General features: G+C 41.1%; 1 protein-coding gene across 2 annotated transcripts in view; it reads right to left on the reverse strand.

Moving 5' to 3' along the window:
• Positions 1-19,291, reverse strand: part of CDC14B (cell division cycle 14B) — a 116,322-nt gene extending 97,031 nt beyond the window's left edge. For both annotated transcript variants that reach the window (XM_030292918.1, XM_030292919.1), the window contains exon 1: positions 19,132-19,291. In XM_030292918.1, coding sequence (XP_030148778.1) covers positions 19,132-19,291 — 160 coding nt within the window. The remainder of the gene's footprint in view (positions 1-19,131) is intronic.
• Positions 19,292-19,720: the final 429 nt, after the last annotated feature.

Here is a 19,720-nt window from a genome sequence, read left to right on the forward strand (position 1 = left end):
CTGTGACTTAGTTATAATCAGCAGCATGTCTCCTTTCTTTTTCTTTTTTTTTTAATTTATTGATCTGTTTGGAGAGAGAGTGCGCTTAAGTGGGGTAGAGGCAGAGAGAGAGGGGAGAGAGAGAATCCTAAGCAGTCTCTGTGCTGCCAGCGCAGAGCCCTATGCGGGGCTTGAACTCATGAACTCTGAGACCATGACCTGAGCCAAAATCAAGAGCAATGCTTAACCCACTGAGCCACCCAGGTGCCCCATTTCTGAAGTACTTAATATATACTGTTGTGTTTTATTTTGTTGTTGTTGTTGTTTGTTTATTTTGAGAAAGAGAGAGATCATGACCTCATGAGCTGGGGAGAGGCAGACAGAGAGGGAAAAAGAGAATCCCAAACAGGATGCATGCTCTCAGCCAGGAGCCCAACATGGGGCTTGATTCCACCACCACTGAAATAAGAGTCAGATGCTTAACCCACTGAGCCACCCAGGCACCCCTGTTGTGTTTTAGAATCAGTGAAATATGGTGTCAACTGAAAACAGCAAGGTGCAGAACCATGTGTAGAATATGCTATCTTTTAGTTCAAAAAGAATCTACTAAATACATTGAAGTACTCAGGATTATATCCTGAAACAGAAAAAAAAGATATTTATGTGGGGAAATCCAAATCAAGTCTGGAGTTTAGTTAATAGTTCATTCACATCAGTGGTGGCTTCTTAGTCTTGACAAATGTACTATAGTAAAGTAAGATAACACTGGGGAAATAGGAAAGGTATATACAGGACCTCTCTGTACTATTTTTGCAACTTTTCTGTAAATCTGAAATTATTCCCCAATAAAAAAAAGTTTGTTGAAATAGTAATTTTTAAAAGTATCTACATTTTATGCATTTTTAAAAACTGAAGTCAAACGTTAACAAACTAAAACTTCTGGGGGATGGCAGAGTGGGTAGAAATAGACAAATATGGACAGAGAGGGCTGGCAGGAGACTGCTCAGCTTACATTTGTCTCAGAACCATATGAATATTTACCTATTCAGATATCAAATTTAAAAATTACAATACAAGAGGGGCACCTGGTGCCTCAGTCAGTTGAGCGTCTGACTCTTGACTTTGGCTCAGGTCATAGTCCCAGGGTAGTGGGATCAAGCCCTGCATCAGGCTCCATGCTGATCATGGAGCCTGCTTAAGATTTTCCCTTTCTCTATCTCTCTCTCTCTCTCTCAGGGTACTTGGGTGGCTCAATCGGTTAGGCTCCTGACTCTTGATTTCAGCTCAGATCATGATCTTGCACTTTGTGAGTTCAAACCCCGCATCGGGTTCTGTGCTGACAGCATAGAGCCTGCTTGGGATTCTCGCTCCCCCTCTCTGCCCCTCCCCTGCCCATGCGTGCGCTCGTGCTCTCTCTCTCTCTCTCTCTCTCTCTCTCTGTGTCTCAAAGTAAATAAGCTTAAAAAAAAAAAAATTCTCTCTCTCTCCCCCTCTGTTCCCCTCCCCTGCTCATGCACACAGTCTCTCTCTAAAAAGTAAATAAATGAACAAAATAATAAAAATTATAACACAAGAAACAATAGGTGTTGGTGAGGATGTGGAAAAAAAGAATCCTCATACACTGTTGGTGGGAATGCAAACTAGTGTAGCCACTGGGGAAAACAGTATGGAGATTCCTCTAAAAGTTAAGAATGGAACTACCACATGATCCAGAATTGCACTACTGGGTATTTACCCAAAGAATACGAAAACACAAATTCAAAGGGATACATGCACATCTATGTTTACTGCAATAGCCAAATGATGGACGCAGTCCAAGTATCCACCGACTGATGAACAGATAAGATGTGGTATATATACATACAATGGAATATTATTCAGTCACAAAAAAGAATGAAATTTTGCCAGTGGAACAACATGGATGGATCTAAAGTGTATAATGCTAAGCAAAATAAGTCAGAAAGACAAATACCATATTTCACTCATATGTGGAATTTAGGAAACCAAAGGAAAAAAAGAGACAAACCAAAACACAGACTCTAACTATAGAGAATAGATAGTTACCAGAGGGAAGGTGAGTGGGGGGTAAATGGGCAAAATAGGTAAAGAGGATTAAGAGCACACTTATCCTTTTCCTTTTTTCTTTTCAACATTTTTTTTAAGTAGGCTCCACACCCAACATGGGACTAGAACTCACAACCCCAGGATCAGAAGTTTCATGCTCTCCCCACTGAGCCAGTCAGACATTCCAAAAGTACAGCACTGAGTAATATATGGAACTATTAAATCACTGTACTGTATACCTGACACGAATATAACACTGTATGTTAAGTATACTAGAATTAAAATTTTTTTAATATGTATGTATTTACCTGATATTAATAAAGTAACAGTGACAGGAAAAAATAAAAATAAAAATTATAAAAAGATACTTTATGAGGGGGACAAGGGGGCTAAAGAGAGGTTATTCTAAATAGAGCTTATATTTACAATCTAGGGACCATGACAAGAATCCATGGCTTGGCTAGAGAAGACCTATAACCTAAAATTCTCTACCCAGTTTTTCAAATGAATTCACGGACATTTTCTTCAGTAGAGGAACTACAAGGAAATAAATACCTCATGTATCCTTACACTAAAATAATATGCATCCACTAAAAGATATATATTTGGACACATATTTATGACAATGGAAGATTCCGCTATAATATATAAAGTGGAAAAAGTAATGATCGTATTTATAGTGTTTATCTTGTTAATGCAAAAACATCTCTCTCTCTCTAGAGATGTCTATATATATAAATATGCACTAAATAATCTAAAAGGCTAAATGTGGTAATCATTAATGCTGTTCACCAAATATTTCTGGCCCCCAGCCTAACATACACATTCCTGCCCCTCTGTGGTTGGGTGGAGCCTTGTGATTAATTCTGACCACAAAGTTATGAGTGGAAACGAGCATTGAATTATTGATTCAAGACCCTCCACAGGCCTCTTTTTCCTCTGGCACAGGAACCAACAAGATTAGAGAGGATTGTTGCTTATGCACCTAGGTCCCCAAGCAATTACAATAAGCAGAACCCCCTGCTGACCCACAGTGGCTGTGAAACAGAAAAAGCTTTAATTTTTGTTTTAAACTGCTGAGATTGGGGGTGGTGGGAGGGGGTTGTTATTACAGTATAACCAAGTCTAAACTGATAAAGAAAACATCCTTGTTAGTAGGATCTCTGACCATTTTCTTTCTGTGCCTTTTTTTAAAAATAAAGAGCACCTATATCTTAGAAACTTTATTTGGAGGTGGAGGAGAGACACAGGTGTTAGCATGGGCCTTAGCACCCAGCAGACATTGACTACTCAGGGATTATTACCATCACATCTCATCCTCGATTAGGGTTATTCAGCTCCCTTTGTTTCATTCCATGCTCACTGAGCAACCCAACAGCAGTTTAAAAAGCAAAGAACAGAACTGTGAGAATAATGTGCTGTCTTTTGAATGAGAGGATACAAACATACATACATCTGTACACACATAATATAAATGTTTGCAAGTACATAGAAAATCTCTGGAAAAAGACATAGAAGAGGTTATGTCAATTGATTCGGAAATGGAAAAGAAAGTAGCTAGGTGACAAGGGAAAAGAGGAATCTTACTCTGCCATTTACTGTTTTGTATTCATTCAGTGATTTTGGAGTGACTGGTCTCAAAGTTAGTAGGATTAAGCCCCACATCAGGTTCTGCACTGACAGTGTGGAACCTGTTTAGGATTCTCTCTCTCTCTCCCTCTCTCTCTGCGCCATCCCTGCTCGTGCTCGCTCACGCTCTCTCTCAAAAAAATAAATAAATATAAAAATTTTAAGATTCTTTTTAAGTAATCTCTACACTCCACGTAAGGCTTGACCTCACAACCCTCAGATCAACAGTCGCATGCTCCACCAACCGAGCCAGCCAGGCACTCCTCTTGTGTATCTTTAAAATTCTGAACTATGTACATGCATTATCTATTAAAAAAAAAAAAACAGATAAAATGAAAAACTTTTTAAAAAATACAAACAACTCCAAGTGAAGGGATATACTACATGTCATTTAGGGGGTCATATTTCAAAAACATAGAAAGCATAATTAAAGGGCTTGCATGGACCAATTATGAATGTGTCATGAACCCAGAATAATGAATTCATCTCAATAACATGGAACATGATTAAAGGGCAGAAAAGATCACCAGTACTACTTTTTCAAACAAGTTCTATGAGCTATCCACTGACATTCAAGAAAATGAAGGGGTGCCTGGGTGGCTCAGGCGGTTAAGCAACTGACTTCGGCTCAGGTCATTATCTCACAATTCATGAGTTCGAGCCCCACATCGGGTTCTCTGCTGTCAGTGCAGAGCCTCCTTTGGATTGTCTGTCTCCCTCTCTATCTGCTCCTTGCCATGCTCGCTCTCTCAAAAATTAATAAACATTAAAAAAACTTTTTTAAAATGTTTTAAAAAAGAAAAGAAAATGAATAAAAATTATTTCTAATGCTTCCAGGGTGAAGGCTTTTATTACTGAATCTTGACTCCATGTGACAGCTTCAGCATTGTCATATTCCACCTCTTACAAGATTAACAATATGACTTATTTTTTCTCCTCCACTAAGAACAGACTGAATTATTATTTACAAAAAAAAGAAGAAAAGAAAAGAAAAGAAAAGAAAAGAAAAGAAAAGAAAAGAAAGAAAGAAAGAAAGAAAGAAAGAAAGAAAGAAAGAAAGAAAAGGACTGTGTAAGGCTTTAATAATGTGGGGAAAGCATCCAGAAAGGTAGGAAAACAGCATTTACTTACACCATATATGGTAAACTGTGATTTCCCTATTTTGTATCTGTGTAACATTTTGTACACACATATGACACACAAGTTATCAACTCTTGAGCAGTTAAATTAGCATATTTATCTGAAAATATTTGCAAGAGTACCTAACATTTGTTATCTGGCCTTATTAGAAAAAAATGACACAGGGGTGCCTGGCTGGCTCAGTTGGGAAAGTATGCAACTCTTGACCTCAGGGTCATAAGTTTGAGCCCGATGTTAGGTGTAGGTATTACTTAAATAAATGAATGAAAAGTTTTTTTAAGAAATAGTAAATAAATAAATGACATAAGGTGGTTGACTTCACATGCATGCACAAACTTCATTTAGCTGGGGATGAGGAGTTCCTGGAAACAGAACTGCACAGAAACCGCAAAGTCTCCATGGAGATCCAGTCCTGGCATTCTACGTTGGCAATGGCTCAGCTCTTCTAGCTATTTCACATTCACTGAAGTCAAGATTGTCTCTGGCCATAATTCTTCTAAGTGCTAATCACAGAGTTGTTAGTCAAACGTCCAAGCTACAGGGATGTTTATAAAGCCTTTCATAAAAATCCAAGAACTTCCAACCATCCTTAACTGCACATTGATCTTTACCTAGTTTCCTTAAACAGTTCCTTGTCTTTAAGCTTACATTTTTTAAAAAAGTTTACTTATTTATTTTGAGATAGAGTGTGCAAGTGGTGGAGGGGCAGGGAGAGATGGGGGGAGAGAGAAAATCCCAAGCAGGCTCTGCACTGACTGGGCTCGAACTCACAAACCACGAGATCATGACCCGAGCTAAAGTCTGATGCTTAAACTGCTTAACTGACTGAGCTACCCATGTGCCCCTAAGCTTACATTTTAAACATCCAGCTCACCCACTGCTTCTTTCTAACAAACCCACCCTGTGCTGTGCATACATTTTCTCAACATTTGCTATCGAAAATACCCCACACCCCACCAGGACACAGCAGTGACAGTAGTAATGCATACAACTCAGGATAACAGTTTAGCACTAACTAGCTAAGAACTTAGAATAATAGCAGTAAGAGCACACAGAAAAAACTTAACAATACCCTGACTGACTCTGGAAGCACACTGGAACAGCTCAGCCTATATACCCTGCCCCCATCAGCGCTTTCTAACTATACCAACATCTCTTTACAGGGCTTTCTCTAGCCTCCAGAGCCCATTTTGACCCATCCTCACAGCACTTCAAAATTATCACTCACCCCCACTCTAAGTTACTGGTTAAAAAATATCCCAGCACCTTCGACCCTTCTTTGTTCTGTACTACTGTCAGATTTACCCAATGGGATCAAACTCTAGTTCACACAGAAGTAACCTGCCCAATAATGAGCATTTCCAACCCTCTCACCACCCCACCCCCCTTGGGGAGTTTTCTGGGATCATATCCCAAAGAAAGTACTGCATTGGAATCCTTGACTCAATCTGTTCTGGGAAAGCCAAAACAAGACAATGACTACAGTTTTATATATGCCTATTTATACTTAGTAAAATTATTTTGAAGACAATTACAACAAAATAGCACTGAACAAGGTTATGTTAAATGGGGTGTGTAATAGGTACACAAGAAATTGACATTATTAAAAAAATTGCTTTTGGGGGCGCCTGGATGGCACAGTCGGTTAAGCGTCCGACTTCAGCCAGGTCACGATCTTGCGGTCCGTGAGTTCGAGCCCCGCGTCGGGCTCTGGGCTGATGGCTCAGAGCCTGGAGCCTGTTTCCGATTCTGTGTCTCCCTCTCTCTCTGCCCCTCCCCCGTTCATGCTCTGTCTCTCTCTGTCCCAAAAATAAATAAACGTTGAAAAAAAAAATTGCTTTTGTGGCATAAAACAACAAAACTCAGTAATTCTGCTCAGAAATCTCTATAATCAGAATAACATTTGTTTTCTGATGTTTTTAAAATAAAGCCCTTAATCCAAAGCTTTGATTTGGCGGGGGGGGGGGGGGGGGAGAGTCATTGCTTAGCTTTCAAAATATTCCACACTGTTATTTTGGAAATTCCCAAAAGTATCACATTACAGAAAAAGACTCCTCCCTCCTCCTGCACTGTTGGTAGGAATGTAAATTGGTGTAGTCACTGTGGAAAATAGTATGCAGGTTCCTCAAAAAATTAAAAATAGAACTACCACATAACCCAGCAATTTCACTACTGGGTATTTACCCAAAGAAAATGAAAACACTAATTTGAAAAGATAGATATATCCTTCTGTTTACTGCAGTATTATTTACAATAGCCAAGATACAGAAGCAACCTAAGTATCCATCATCCACAGACAAATAGTTGAGGAAGAGGTGGGGTTATGTGTTTGCGTAAGGATATATACTTATACATACAATGGAATATTATTCAGCCATAAAAAAAGAAATGAGACCCTGCCATTTGTGACATGAATGCACCACCTAGAGGACACTATGCTAAGTGAAATCAATCAGACAAAGAAAGATGATTTCACTCATATGTGGAATCTAAAAAACAAAACAAATGAATAAAGAAACAAAAAGCAAAATCAGACCTGTAAGTACAGATAAACTGACAATTGCCAGAGGCGAGGTGGTGGGGGAATGGGCAAAATGGGTGAAAGGGAGAGGGAGACACAGGCTTCTAGTAACAGAACATATAAGTCACAGGGATGAAAGGCACAACACAGGGAATAAAGTCAATGGTATTGTAATAGCATTGTATGACAGATGGTAGCTACACTTGTAGTGAGCATAGCATAAGGTATAAAATTATTGAATCACTACGTTGTACACATGAAATAAATATAACATTGTGAGTCAACTATACTTCAATTTAAAAAAGAAAGAAGGGGTGCCTGGCTGGCTCAGTTGATAGAGCATGCGACTCTCGATCTCAAGATTATGAGTTCAAGCCCCACAATGGACATGGAGCCTACAAAAATAAAAGAAAAATTAAAAAAAAAATTCCTTTACCATTGTGCCTAGAAATGGTTGTCTTCTGAATCCACACATTTAACCTCTAAAAATTTATTTGATCAAAATAATCTGAATAGGTCCTAATAGATAAAGGATGCTTTAAGGTTATGTTCCTTTTCCTGCTCTCCTAAGACCGATTAAAGTATTAAAAGTATTTTTTTCCTTTTGGAGCACAGTTGTTATTTAATTTAGGTTAACTACCATGTCTTGATGTTTGTTACTGGAAAAATATAAGAGCACTGACAGACAGGTCTAGGGGATAGAAAGGATAGTTCCTCCACACTAGGGTAGAGTCTATCCCCAGTCCCAGCAATCACACCCTCCCCAAACCACCCCAACAACTGCCACCACAGTAGGGCCAATGGTGCTATCAGCAGGAAGGAGAAAGCAGACTTGTGTTACTGCAATCAAGAACCGTTCTTTAAAAAAAAAAAAAAAAAAAAAAGAACAGTTCCTGCTGGCTCTAAGGGGAAAAGAAGAGAATCTTTTAAAACATAGCTCAAGGGGCACCTGGTGGCTCAGTTGGTTAAATATCCAACTTCCGCTCAGGTCATGATATCACAGTTTGTGAATTCGAGCCCAACATGGGGTTCCGCACTGACGGTGCAGAGCCTGAATGGGTTTCTCTCTCTCACTCTCTCTCTCTGCTCCTCCCCCACTCATGCTTTCTCTCTCAAAACAAATAAACTTTTTAAAAAAAGCTGTAAAACACAGGTCAAGCCTCTTCTCATTCATTCAGAGGCATCCATCTTTGAGTGTTCATGACATTCACTGATAAGCCCCTCTATTACTGAATAAAGATAGACATAGAGACAGAGATATAGAGATAGAGATATATCACCCAGTTCTGTGGGCTCCTGTCACTTCGCAGAGATCTGGGTCAAGTGTGAAATCTCTGCTGCAGTTCTTGCAGCAGCCAGTGCAAGGATGAAACCATAAAATGCACTCAAACATACCCTATGTGAATCTGTGCTTCAAGCCCTTTCAGTCACAATAGTTTAAATTTTTTTTTTCAACGTTTATTTATTTTCGGGACAGAGAGAGACAGAGCATGAACGGGGGAGGGGCAGAGAGAGAGGGAGACACAGAATCAGAAACAGGCTCCAGGCTCTGAGCCATCAGCCCAGAGCCTGACGCGGCGCTCGAACTCCCGGACCGCGAGATCGTGACCTGGCTGAAGTCGGACGCTTAACCGACTGCGCCACCCAGGCGCCCCTCAGTCACAATAGTTTAAAATTAGAATATATTAACAGTGAAGTTAAAATCCCAACCTCAATTGTGTTTGCTAGCTAAATTCTAAGCTTTTTTGACAGTTTATTGTCAAAAAGGAAATAAATGAATGTTAAGAGGATTCAGTTTCATGCACAAGGTGCTTCCAACAAGCTATCTGATGACAGGACTACAATAAAAAATTCCAAGAGCAGACTGAGAACAGCTCCCCAAAATGTAAAGCCATAATGTTAATTCTGTTATACATTCATGTCAAAGCAATTCTTCCTCAGCACCTATAAAAGTGTGAAAATCAGAATGCTTTTCAGTACAAGTCACACACACCAAATCTAGTTTCTAAAATATTTGGCAATCTTCGTCTTTAGTGTCTTCAATTCAAGAAGCAATACTCGCCTTAAAAGATGTTCTGTAATGGGGCACCTGGGTGGGTCAGTTGGTTAAGCAGCTGACTTCAGCTCAGGTCATGATCTCACAGTTTGTGGGTTTGTGCCCCACATCAGGCTCTGTGCTGACAGCTCAGAGCCTGGAGCCTGCTTCAGATTCTGTGTGTCCCTCCCTCTCTGCCCCTCCCCTGCTTGTGCTCTGTCTCTCCTCTCAAAAATAAATAAACATTAAAATAATTAAAAAAAAAAAAAGATGTTCTGTAATTACTTCTTACCAATAAATAAGGTATTCTTAAAAATAAACAAGACATCTCATTCTAAACTATATCATCTGGGGTGCTCTTGAGATTCAAATTAGAGATACAGAATTAACTGGAATGTAGAACTTTTGCTTTGACTGTGTTTTAGTAGAAATAGGGTTTTCAGTATGTTATTAACTATATCCATTTATATGTCAGTATTCATGTATATAGTGCATTCATATATGTATATGACTATGTACCAAAATTAAGCTTTTTCCACTTGTCACTGTTAAAGTTTGAAACACACACCTACACCCACACCCATGCCCCTACACCCCCACGAGAAAGATACTGTAAGACAGATTGTTTTCACCACACTGGAAAAAATAATTTACTTTGTGTAGGAATTATGGAGTGACATTTCCATCACAAAATTCTCTTAAACTGACACTGTGTAAATGAAGAGAACGAAACCACATAATGACGGATTCCCTCATTACCTTTCTTCACTGCGATGATGACTTAATAGTCTATGCCTTCTCAGTCTTTCAGGGATGTTGCTATAAATCTTCACATCTCCTCCTCCCTTCCCCAATAGTACTTGGCTCAATCCCTTGTTCAAGGTAGTTGCTCAATAAATACTTGTTAAATGGATACACTAATTAATTCCACAGCACGATTCATACAAATGAGTATAAATGAGCAAAATGCAGAGAATGATTCAGCTGAGATGGTCCTAAAATGGAGGGTTTTGCAGAATCCAGAGTCTGTAATGATATTATAGCATTATGGATTGGGTATAAAAAGATCAATGTCATAAACTGCAGTGCCAAGAAAGTAATTTTACTTTCAAATTAGAACTTGAAGGAACAATAAACACCATCGACAGTGGGAACAAGATGTTTTTCTTCTGTGAAAACAGTACACTGCTGACCAAATGTTAATAGTATAAAAGTGAACTACCTGAGAAATGAAGTCAGTATGTGATATTGCACACTTAGAATGAATTTGCCCAGCCTGGCTTCCTCAGCTTTTCAGACTCAAAAGACAATAGGATCAAATCTTTGAACTGACTGGTGAATAAAGCACTCTAAGAGAACTGCTCTCTAGAATGTAAATGATACTAAGAATTAAAGGAGCTGAATAAAAGACCAAGAAAATAAAGGCAGAAATTTTTTTAATTGGAAATACATGCATATGGGGCCATTCGGATTTGTTCTTTTGATAACTGGCCTTATGTGAGGAACTTGAAAATGAAATGGAATCAGAATACTTTAGCTTCCCTGTTCCCAAAGTTTAAGTTGGCATTTTCATGAGATTTCCCTCTTGCCAAAAACAGTAAATAAGATATAAGCCTGTCCATTAAGCAAAGAAAGGCCTAGAAAGAACTAAGTAACCTAGCAAAAGAAAAAAAATCAAGAATAGCTGTTATAGAGCTCATTCTAAACATCCTTTCAGCAAGTCTACGAATGAGAGATTCAATTAAAACAGAAAAAGTTTAGTAGTACCAAAAATATCCACTATCTAAAACATAGCATTCATAATTAATCTAATACAATAGCAGAGAAACTAATGTCAGCATTACCTATACACAGAAACAACAAAACTTTTCATATAAAGACAAATTTCGACTTAAGTCATAAACATACGTAGGATACTCTACAATTACAGAAAACTTGAATCTGCTACCTAAGACTAAATTTAAGACAAGCAAACAAGGAAGGGACGGAACCAAGAATGACAACCAACAGGTTAAATCTACAGTTTTAAAATCATCAGAAAGCACTGCAAAGTAGAGTCAATGATCTGAATACCTTTGTTGGAGCAGTATCCATGAAAAGCTAAAGAAAAAAAGAGAAAGAGAGAGAAGGGCGTAAAACTTTCATATAAACTAGAGAATCCAGATGAGACGCACACATTCCAGTTAAATATCCTTGTATTTAGGAAATTAAAATCAGTTTTGTTTTGGAAAATGTTTTCTAAGGTAATCCCTGTCTATTATGGTAGATCAGCACTTCTAGAAATTAAATGACTAACCTCAGAAGCTAAAAAACAAATAATGTAAAGAAACAATATTTGAAGATTGGTTAGCTCCTGCCGAACCAGTTTGTGTCTCTATATTAATCTCTCCACTTTTTGCCCACAACCCCTGCACCTACTTACCTCACTCATAAAGGTGCCTGTCCTAAGTGAGGAACAGTTTTTGAAATGTTCAGATAAACCAGTCTATACATGCTTTTCATTCAACTTACAGATAATTATGTAAAAGTACTTTTAATGTGAAGGACCTTAGTAAAGGGCTTACTCAGATTAAAAATACTCTGTAGCTAGGACAGAAAGGAAAATAAAATACTGGCTACTAAAATTATTTTGTTCCCAGTGTGGTTAAAAGACGTACAGATAGAATTTTTTATTTATTCTACCTCCCACCCCTTCCAAATAAATCGGGTCTCCATGTCACAAATTGAGCATGGAAAGGCCCACTGAAAACAATTTTGTTTTACTCAAAATAACAACAACAAAGTCCTGTCTGCCTGTAATATGCGCCACCAGGATCAAATCTTTTGGATCTGTGAAATACTCTTTTAGAACGATGTTCTAGGCCACAGTCATGCTTTAAATTAACCACTGTGAAAAGTTTATATTCTATCAGTAAAGAATTTAATATATTTGATTTTCTATAACCTACCTGAGGCTCTCCCATGAGGCCTTTTCATCTTTACAAAGACATTCCCCAATGAGCTTAGCTGCAATTTAATATAATGCAATATACAAACTCTTCAGTGTAATAAAAATACACAACAATAGCCTCAAAAAGGAAGAAACAGCTTTAGTTTATTCTTCCTCTTACAAGGAATATTTAAAGAGAAACCATAACGTTTTTCCCAAGACAGAAAAGCTTGTCATCACAGCGCCAAATTTCCACTGCTCTGACAAATTCTGAGCCAGCCTCATCTGGAGCGCTTCTGCCCTGAAAGATCATTCTCAGAAGCAGAGAAAGGAACACACTGCATTTTCACTGTGCTGATTCACTGAACCTTTTGTACATGCACACGTATGGAGGAAATGTTTGCTTCTGAGCTTGAAACCCTTCGAACCGCGATGACTGTCTGTCTGCCCTTAGTATCCCTGGCCCACTGCTGGCACACTTGTAATACCAGAGACCATTTAGGGATCCCTGGCTGTCAAGGAGGCACCAAGTCAGGCACTTCACATGCATCTGCTTCAGTTCACCCTCCCAACAACACTGCACTTTTTATTTTCAAACAGAAGAGAATAGAGGCTCTGAAACGTATTAATAATCCAGCTGTGTTCAGTCTCGGTGAGGGCAGACACTAACTAGCTTTCTCTGGTGTCCTCATGCCTAACCACTACAATTAGCTCTTCAAAAACTCTATGAACAAAGTTTTCCTTCCCCCCAAATTTCAACCATGATACGGTTCCTCTCTATACTAGTTATTCCTCAGACCCTCCAAGTTTTATTTTCTCAACACAGAAAACAAACTCCATGAGAGCAGGGATTATCTTCCGCAATGACCTATTTTTAGCTCTTGAGAAGCAAAAGGAAACCAAAAAAACAAAGCCTGGCAGAGTAGGTATTCACTATACATTTGGTTGAATGAATGAAATACCTAGAAAATCTGAGCTGTGATGACAGCCGATCTGAAAAACAGGAGGACCTGAATTGTGTACGTAGTTTACTCCTATTTCCAAATTCACTAGGTAATTATCTAAATTCAACTTCACAGATACTCCTCATGGAGCATCTACTATGACATCACCTACTAACCCATGCAGCACAGGACTAAATAGTACATGTTGAACAAATTTATGTACATAACTGCTGAAATAGCTTTATCTGCTAGAAAAAATAAAAGGCAGGTAGTATGACTTTCCCAAAAAGAAACTGCATCAATTTGGCCAAAATTACTTATCTCCGGTCTTAGCTTCTGAGGGAAAAGTGGACAGTTGTGGTATTTCAAGATGATCTCTTGAAATTCTTCCAAATAACAAAACACCTATCAATTCAGAGATCCCCAGAGACTATCTCAGAAACTTCAAGATATGTCATTGCTATGTACCCAGTGCCTTCCTTCCATTCTAAAAATCCACAATGCAGTTTCATTCCAGCTCTCCGTAACAGGAATTGGGGAAATCCATTCCCATTTAAAGAAGTTATAGTTTGCACTGACTGGCAACTCCTGGCATCAGTACCGCCTCTGTCACCTAGTTATTCCGCTTTCCCTTCATCTCTATGCCCAACCATTATGTCCATTGAAGCGGTAACAATGAAACTGGGTTAAGTTTTTGTGTGTAGTGCCCCACTGCCTAAGGAATTAAATTTAAAGCAGATAACTAACATGACACCATCAGAAGTAAAGATGCTGAAGATTTAAACAAGCACATAAATCAAGAAAAAAAAATTAGCTCATGCACAAATTTCAAAGTATAGAAATAAGGCATAAGAAGAAAAATGAACACTACATACTCTGATGAGCTTCAATTACTGAAACTCAATAATCTACTACATCAGTCTTGAAGAAAAATGAATTTATTTCCTCCTTGAATCAGTGCCCCAGGTAACAGCATTATTTTTTTAATCAAGAAAAATATACTTCTATCATTGCAAACAATGAATATGCAAGACTATTTTACATAGTAAGCATTCAACACTTCTTGAATTAATGAATAAATTTTCCCTGCCCAATAATGTCTAGTGTGAATTTTTTAAATCCTAAAAAGAAAAGAAGCAGGGTAAAGGCAGTGCTGCATCTGTAATTTGATGAGTATCTGATACACGATAATCGGTGCTTTTAAATGACAATCCTGACCTCGACTAGAGCTTCTCCAATAAAATTATTTACTGTTATAGACTCTTAAAAAGGTAGACTATCACGGCAGACATTAAAAACAAAATTTATTTTAAGACAAACCACCAAGAATCATTTTTAGCTAATAGTTATTACCAATTATTTTTACTAGTCAGAAGTTTAAAAAATAAAAAAATAAAGTAAATCGAAATTCTATACTATTAAATCCTATAAATTATCAAACATAGAGATAATACAGTAGTTTCATAGTCTTTAATATTTTTTCCTATATTAACAAAGAGGAAAGGAGAATGTGCACTGTCATTTATGGTCCTATTTAAGAGATAGGAATATAGAGATCAAAAAGATTCAGACTTCTGTTAGGAGGTTCATCGGAAAATCAAAAACCCATGTCCAACATTTTTCATTTGGTATTTTTCCCATCTCGAGAGATTCTAATTCCAAACCCAACCAAAAACTCTCTCTTCCCTTCTTCCCCAGCTTCCTTAACTGATAACAATTCATTCTGATTAGATCTTTACTCAGTATCTCTTTTGTGTTAATGTATACAATTTACAGTTTTTATGATCTTTTTTTTAATTTTTTTTTAACGTTTATTTATTTTTGAGACAGAGAGAGAGCATGAACAGGGGAGGGTCAGAGAGAGGGAGACACAGAATCTGAAACAGGCTCCAGGCTCTGAGCGGTCAGCACAGAGCCCGACGCGGGGCTCGAACTCATGGACCGTGAGATCATGACCTGAGCCAAAGTCGGACGCTTAACCGACCGAGCCACCCAGGCGCCCCTGATCTTTTTTTTTAATATGATGCATGGAACCGCACCAGGATTACAGCTCATGTAAAAATCCACATCACTGCAAATGGCAAAAACTGAGTGAATGGTGAGAGGTGGATGGGGTCCATGTGGGAATAAAACCATCAGTCTACTCCTAGGAAATGCCCAGTGTAGCCAAGTGGCTGGCTAGACATAAATAAATTAATTAATTAATAGTGACCATATAACAAAGGACTACAGAACAATAATAGGCATTAATCTGGGGCGCCTGGGTGGCTCGGTCGGTTAAGCGTCCGATTTCGGCTCAGGTCATGATCTCACGGTCCGTGAGTTCGAGCCCCGCGTCGGGCTCTGGGCTGACCGCTCAGAGCCTGGAGCCTGTTTCGGATTCTGTGTCTCCCTCTCTCTCTGCCCCTCCCCTGTTCATGCTCTGTCTCTCTCTGTCTCAAAAATAAATAAACGTTAAAAAAATTAAAAAAAAAAATAATAGGCATTAATCTATGGGAATTTGACTTAACAGATAATAAGTCACAATAAAAATAACAAGGCATTAAAGTAAAAAAAATAATGTATTGAAGGGCAGAGTGGGCAGAAGTGATAATGTGCATTAATTTTTTACAAACCAATCCCACTGGGAAAGAATCTTCATAATCCTATAACAAGTGTTGGCTAGGATGTGGAAGAACTGGTACAATGCTGGTGGGAAATGCTAGTGGTACAGTAGCACTGGGAAAAAGTCTGGCAGTTCCTCAAAAGGTTAAACATGGTGTCACCATGTAACCCAGCACCTCCACTCCTACCTGTATATAGGCAAAGGAACTGAAAACGTCCATGCAAAAACTTGTACATTAATGTTCATAGCAGCATTATTCATAATCACAAAAAAGTCCACCAATGAATAGATAAAACTATATATATTTTGGCTTGGTCTCTTCACTTCTCCTTTATTTTGCAGATACAGTCACACACGTAGGTAGACATATCCACTGATTTTACTGCTGCCATTTGCAGAAACTGAAAACCTCCCCAAAAAACAATTGTAACCATTATATAAATCACAATTCAGCCATACAATGCAATACCATACAGCCATTAAAAAAAGGACTGTTCTTGTTGATATGGCACAGTTTGTAGAAACTTAAATGTGCATAGAAAAAGAAAATATTACTGGGGAGACCAACTATATTTATATATCTCTTTTGGTAACATTCAACTTGAAAAATGTTAAGGAAACAATGAGGAAAAAACAACTTGGGGAGGATGGGACCAGTTTGCCACTTAGGCTCAAGCCTTCCCTCCAAACCCAGTGTAAAGTAATCTGCACCATGCATCCAAAGTTACTTTAATTTGTCTTGTCCATCACCCTGAAGCAGACTGATTCAGTATCATTCTTCCAGGAAGCCAAGACTGTCACTAAGGGACACCTGGAAAAATTCCAGGCAAACTTGACTCCCTTGCTGCCCTTACACTTAAGCAGGATCCTTTCATTATCTGGGCTTGCAATCTAAATAACAGCATTTTGATATTATACAATGCACCAACTCTTTCCTCAATATTCAGCTTGGCAATATTTTCTGAAGTTCAATCACTGTGCTCAGGAAAGCCAGCCACGAAGGAGGAATAAGATTTACTCCAACGACTTTACTGTCAAAAACTTCTTTTTGATGGAGACAACCTTAAATATTTATCAGTAAGGAGCTGTCTAAGGGTGCCTGGGTGGCTCAGTCAGCTGAGCGTCAGACTTCAGCTCAGGTCATGATCTCGCAGTTCCTGGGTTCAAGCCCTGTGTCCAGCTCTGTGCTGACAGTTCAGGGCCTGGAACCTGCTTCAGATTCTGTCTCTGTCTCTCTCTCTCTCTCTGCCCCTCCCCCGCTTACACTCTGTCTCTCTCCCTCAAGAATAAACATTTAAAAAAATACAATAAATAAAATAAGGAGCTGTCTAAACAACTAAAACATACAAATATCTCTGTGTGTGTGTGTGTGTGTGTGTGTGTGTGTGTGTGTACACACACACACGCACACACTTAGGGGCGCCTGGCTGGCTCAGAGGATACAGCACAAGACTCTTGAACTGGGGGATGTGAGTTCCGGCTCCATTTTGGGTGTAGAGATTACTTTTAAAAAATAAGAAAATCTTTGAAGAGATATATTTTTAAATCTACATATACTTTATGGCTTTATTTTTTAAAACTTGGTCTACTTTGGCCTAAGCAGTAATTAAAATCAAATGCAGCAGGTTTGTATGTACAGAATAATTGTTCTGCTAAGAAATACTGTAAAGAAAAAACTGCAAAACAATATGTATGCTATCACGCTTGTGTCTGATTAAGAATATATAGGTGTATGCACGCATAGTCTATTTCTGGAAGGATTCGCAGGAAACTAGGAACTGCCGTTGCCTCTGGGGAACAAGAGCCGGTGGCTGCAACCAGCTTTTCACTAGAAACTCCTGAGCACCTTCAAAATGAAGAGTGCGTTACTTGCCCTCAAATTAAATGCTATTAAGCAAAGTTCCTTTGAAGAGGTATAAATAAATAACAAAGGCACAAGGAATATGTGGTGTCGTCCCCCACCCCTCGCCCTCCTCGGCGGGGCTATCTCCCGGGGAGTGTACAGCCAGGTGGGACCCGGTCTCAGCCTCAGCAAACTGGCTTCACCTCCAACAGCGCCACATGCTACGGTGGACCCGGGCAGGTGTCAGCCGGGGACAGAGCTTAAGGCGACCCCTTGCTCCTCCCGCCATGGTTTCCAAAGGCCACCCATCCAGCGCCGAGAAACCTTCCCCTGTACTCGAAGCTTTGTTTAAAACGGACCTTCAGTTTACAACTGTCCATCAATCTAGAAATCAATGTCTACTAAATTTATGTTTGTCTGAACACTTTCTAAATTAATATTCTGCCCTGTCCAGCTCACCTGGTTTATCAAAGACTCAGGGCGGGAAACAGTTTTTTAAAAATTCCACATGCCAAGCCTTACACATTCCGCGCCACAGAAAACAGACTGCAAACTGCCTCAAAATTGTGGACCGCTATGCTGTTTACAAAGCGTTTTGCACATACATCATCACATGTGATGCCTTCACACGCTTTAGTGTCAATCCCGGCAAACCCAACAGCTACCAAATTGGATGTATTAGTCTTCAAGAATTGTAGCATCAGCACGAATAATAAAACAGCTACGAAAGGTCTGCTTTTCTACCTCCTCTGGCTGGCTGTGATTTCTCAAGTGACAACTCTGGGCATTCGGCACGCACAGCGGCTCCCAAGCCTTCAACGTGACACAATGCTAGTAGAGGCACCAGAGGGGAGCTAGCCCCAGGAGGCCGGGAGTGCTCGCGTGCCAGGGAGGGGGCGCGGGCCGTGCGGACCAGAGCGCGGACGTGGGAACGCCGCACGAGGCGGGACTCCATTTCCTCCAGAGCAGCCGAGGTTGGGCGAACGCCAAGCAAACAGGGCAGCTGCTCCCGTGCCGGCGCGTTCCGCGCGCTCGGGGAATCCTCTGGGGTGATTCAGAGGTTCAGACTCCTGGGAGGGCCAACCGAGCTTGCAGCCCCGGGAGGTGCTATCAACCCGAACTTAGAAAAAGCCCGAGGCGCCGAGCTGACGCCAGCAATTTAGAAAGGTGACCCTCGGCCCATCTCGCTGGGGTAGGAGTGCAAAACGGATAAAGTTACAGCTCGCAACACACGCAGATGGAAAGTCGGGGTAGGGGGGCGCTCCCAAGGAGCCCGGCTGCTGAAGGGGGTGTGGTCGGCAGGGCTTTTATGGGAGTGGGGGTGGAGGCACGTCAGTCGGGCCCCGGCAGGCGCCTCCACAGACTGGGTGGGTGGGCTAAGACCCCCGCGCGGGGTGCCGCGTGTCTGGGGCGCCCCGCCACGCGCTCGCTCGCCGGCTCACCGGTGATGTCCAGGTACAGGTCGTCCTGCTGGTCCAAGCGGTGCAGTTCCTGCGACGTGGAGCTGCGGCTCTTCTTCACTCCATGCGAGGACGCCGAGCAACGCCGCGAGCAGGGGGGCGCGGCGGCCCAGCTCGGCCGCCGCTCGCTCTTCCGCTTCATGGAGGCGGCCGCGGCCCGTCAGGGGGCCACGACCATGGCCCCGAGCGTCCGCTCGCCCGCCGAGGCCCCCGCCAGCCCCGCGCGCGGACGCTCGGGGCGGCGGGCGCGGAGCGGCGCTGCAGGGACGGCGGGCGCCGGTCGAGCCCGGCGGGAGGCGGCCGCGCAGGAGGCGGAGGAGGGGCCGGGCCCACCGCGCCTGCCCCGCTCCCTCCTGCGGCCGCCGCGGGACCCGCGCCGCAGCCCTGGCTACAGCGCCTCCTGCCGCCGCCGGCGCCCCCCAGCCCGCCCCCAGGTGCCCGCAGCCCGCTGGCGCGGCTGAGGCGACGGTGCTGCCGCCGGCGGCTGGGGCTGCCCGGGGTAACCGCACGCGCCCACCGCGGCCGGGGACGCTGCTGCTGAGGCGCGGGAGCACAGCGGGCCGCGGTTCCC

This window comes from Lynx canadensis, chromosome D4 (genome assembly GCF_007474595.2).
Source record: "Lynx canadensis isolate LIC74 chromosome D4, mLynCan4.pri.v2, whole genome shotgun sequence".
In the NCBI taxonomy this organism is placed as follows: domain Eukaryota; kingdom Metazoa; phylum Chordata; class Mammalia; order Carnivora; family Felidae; genus Lynx; species Lynx canadensis.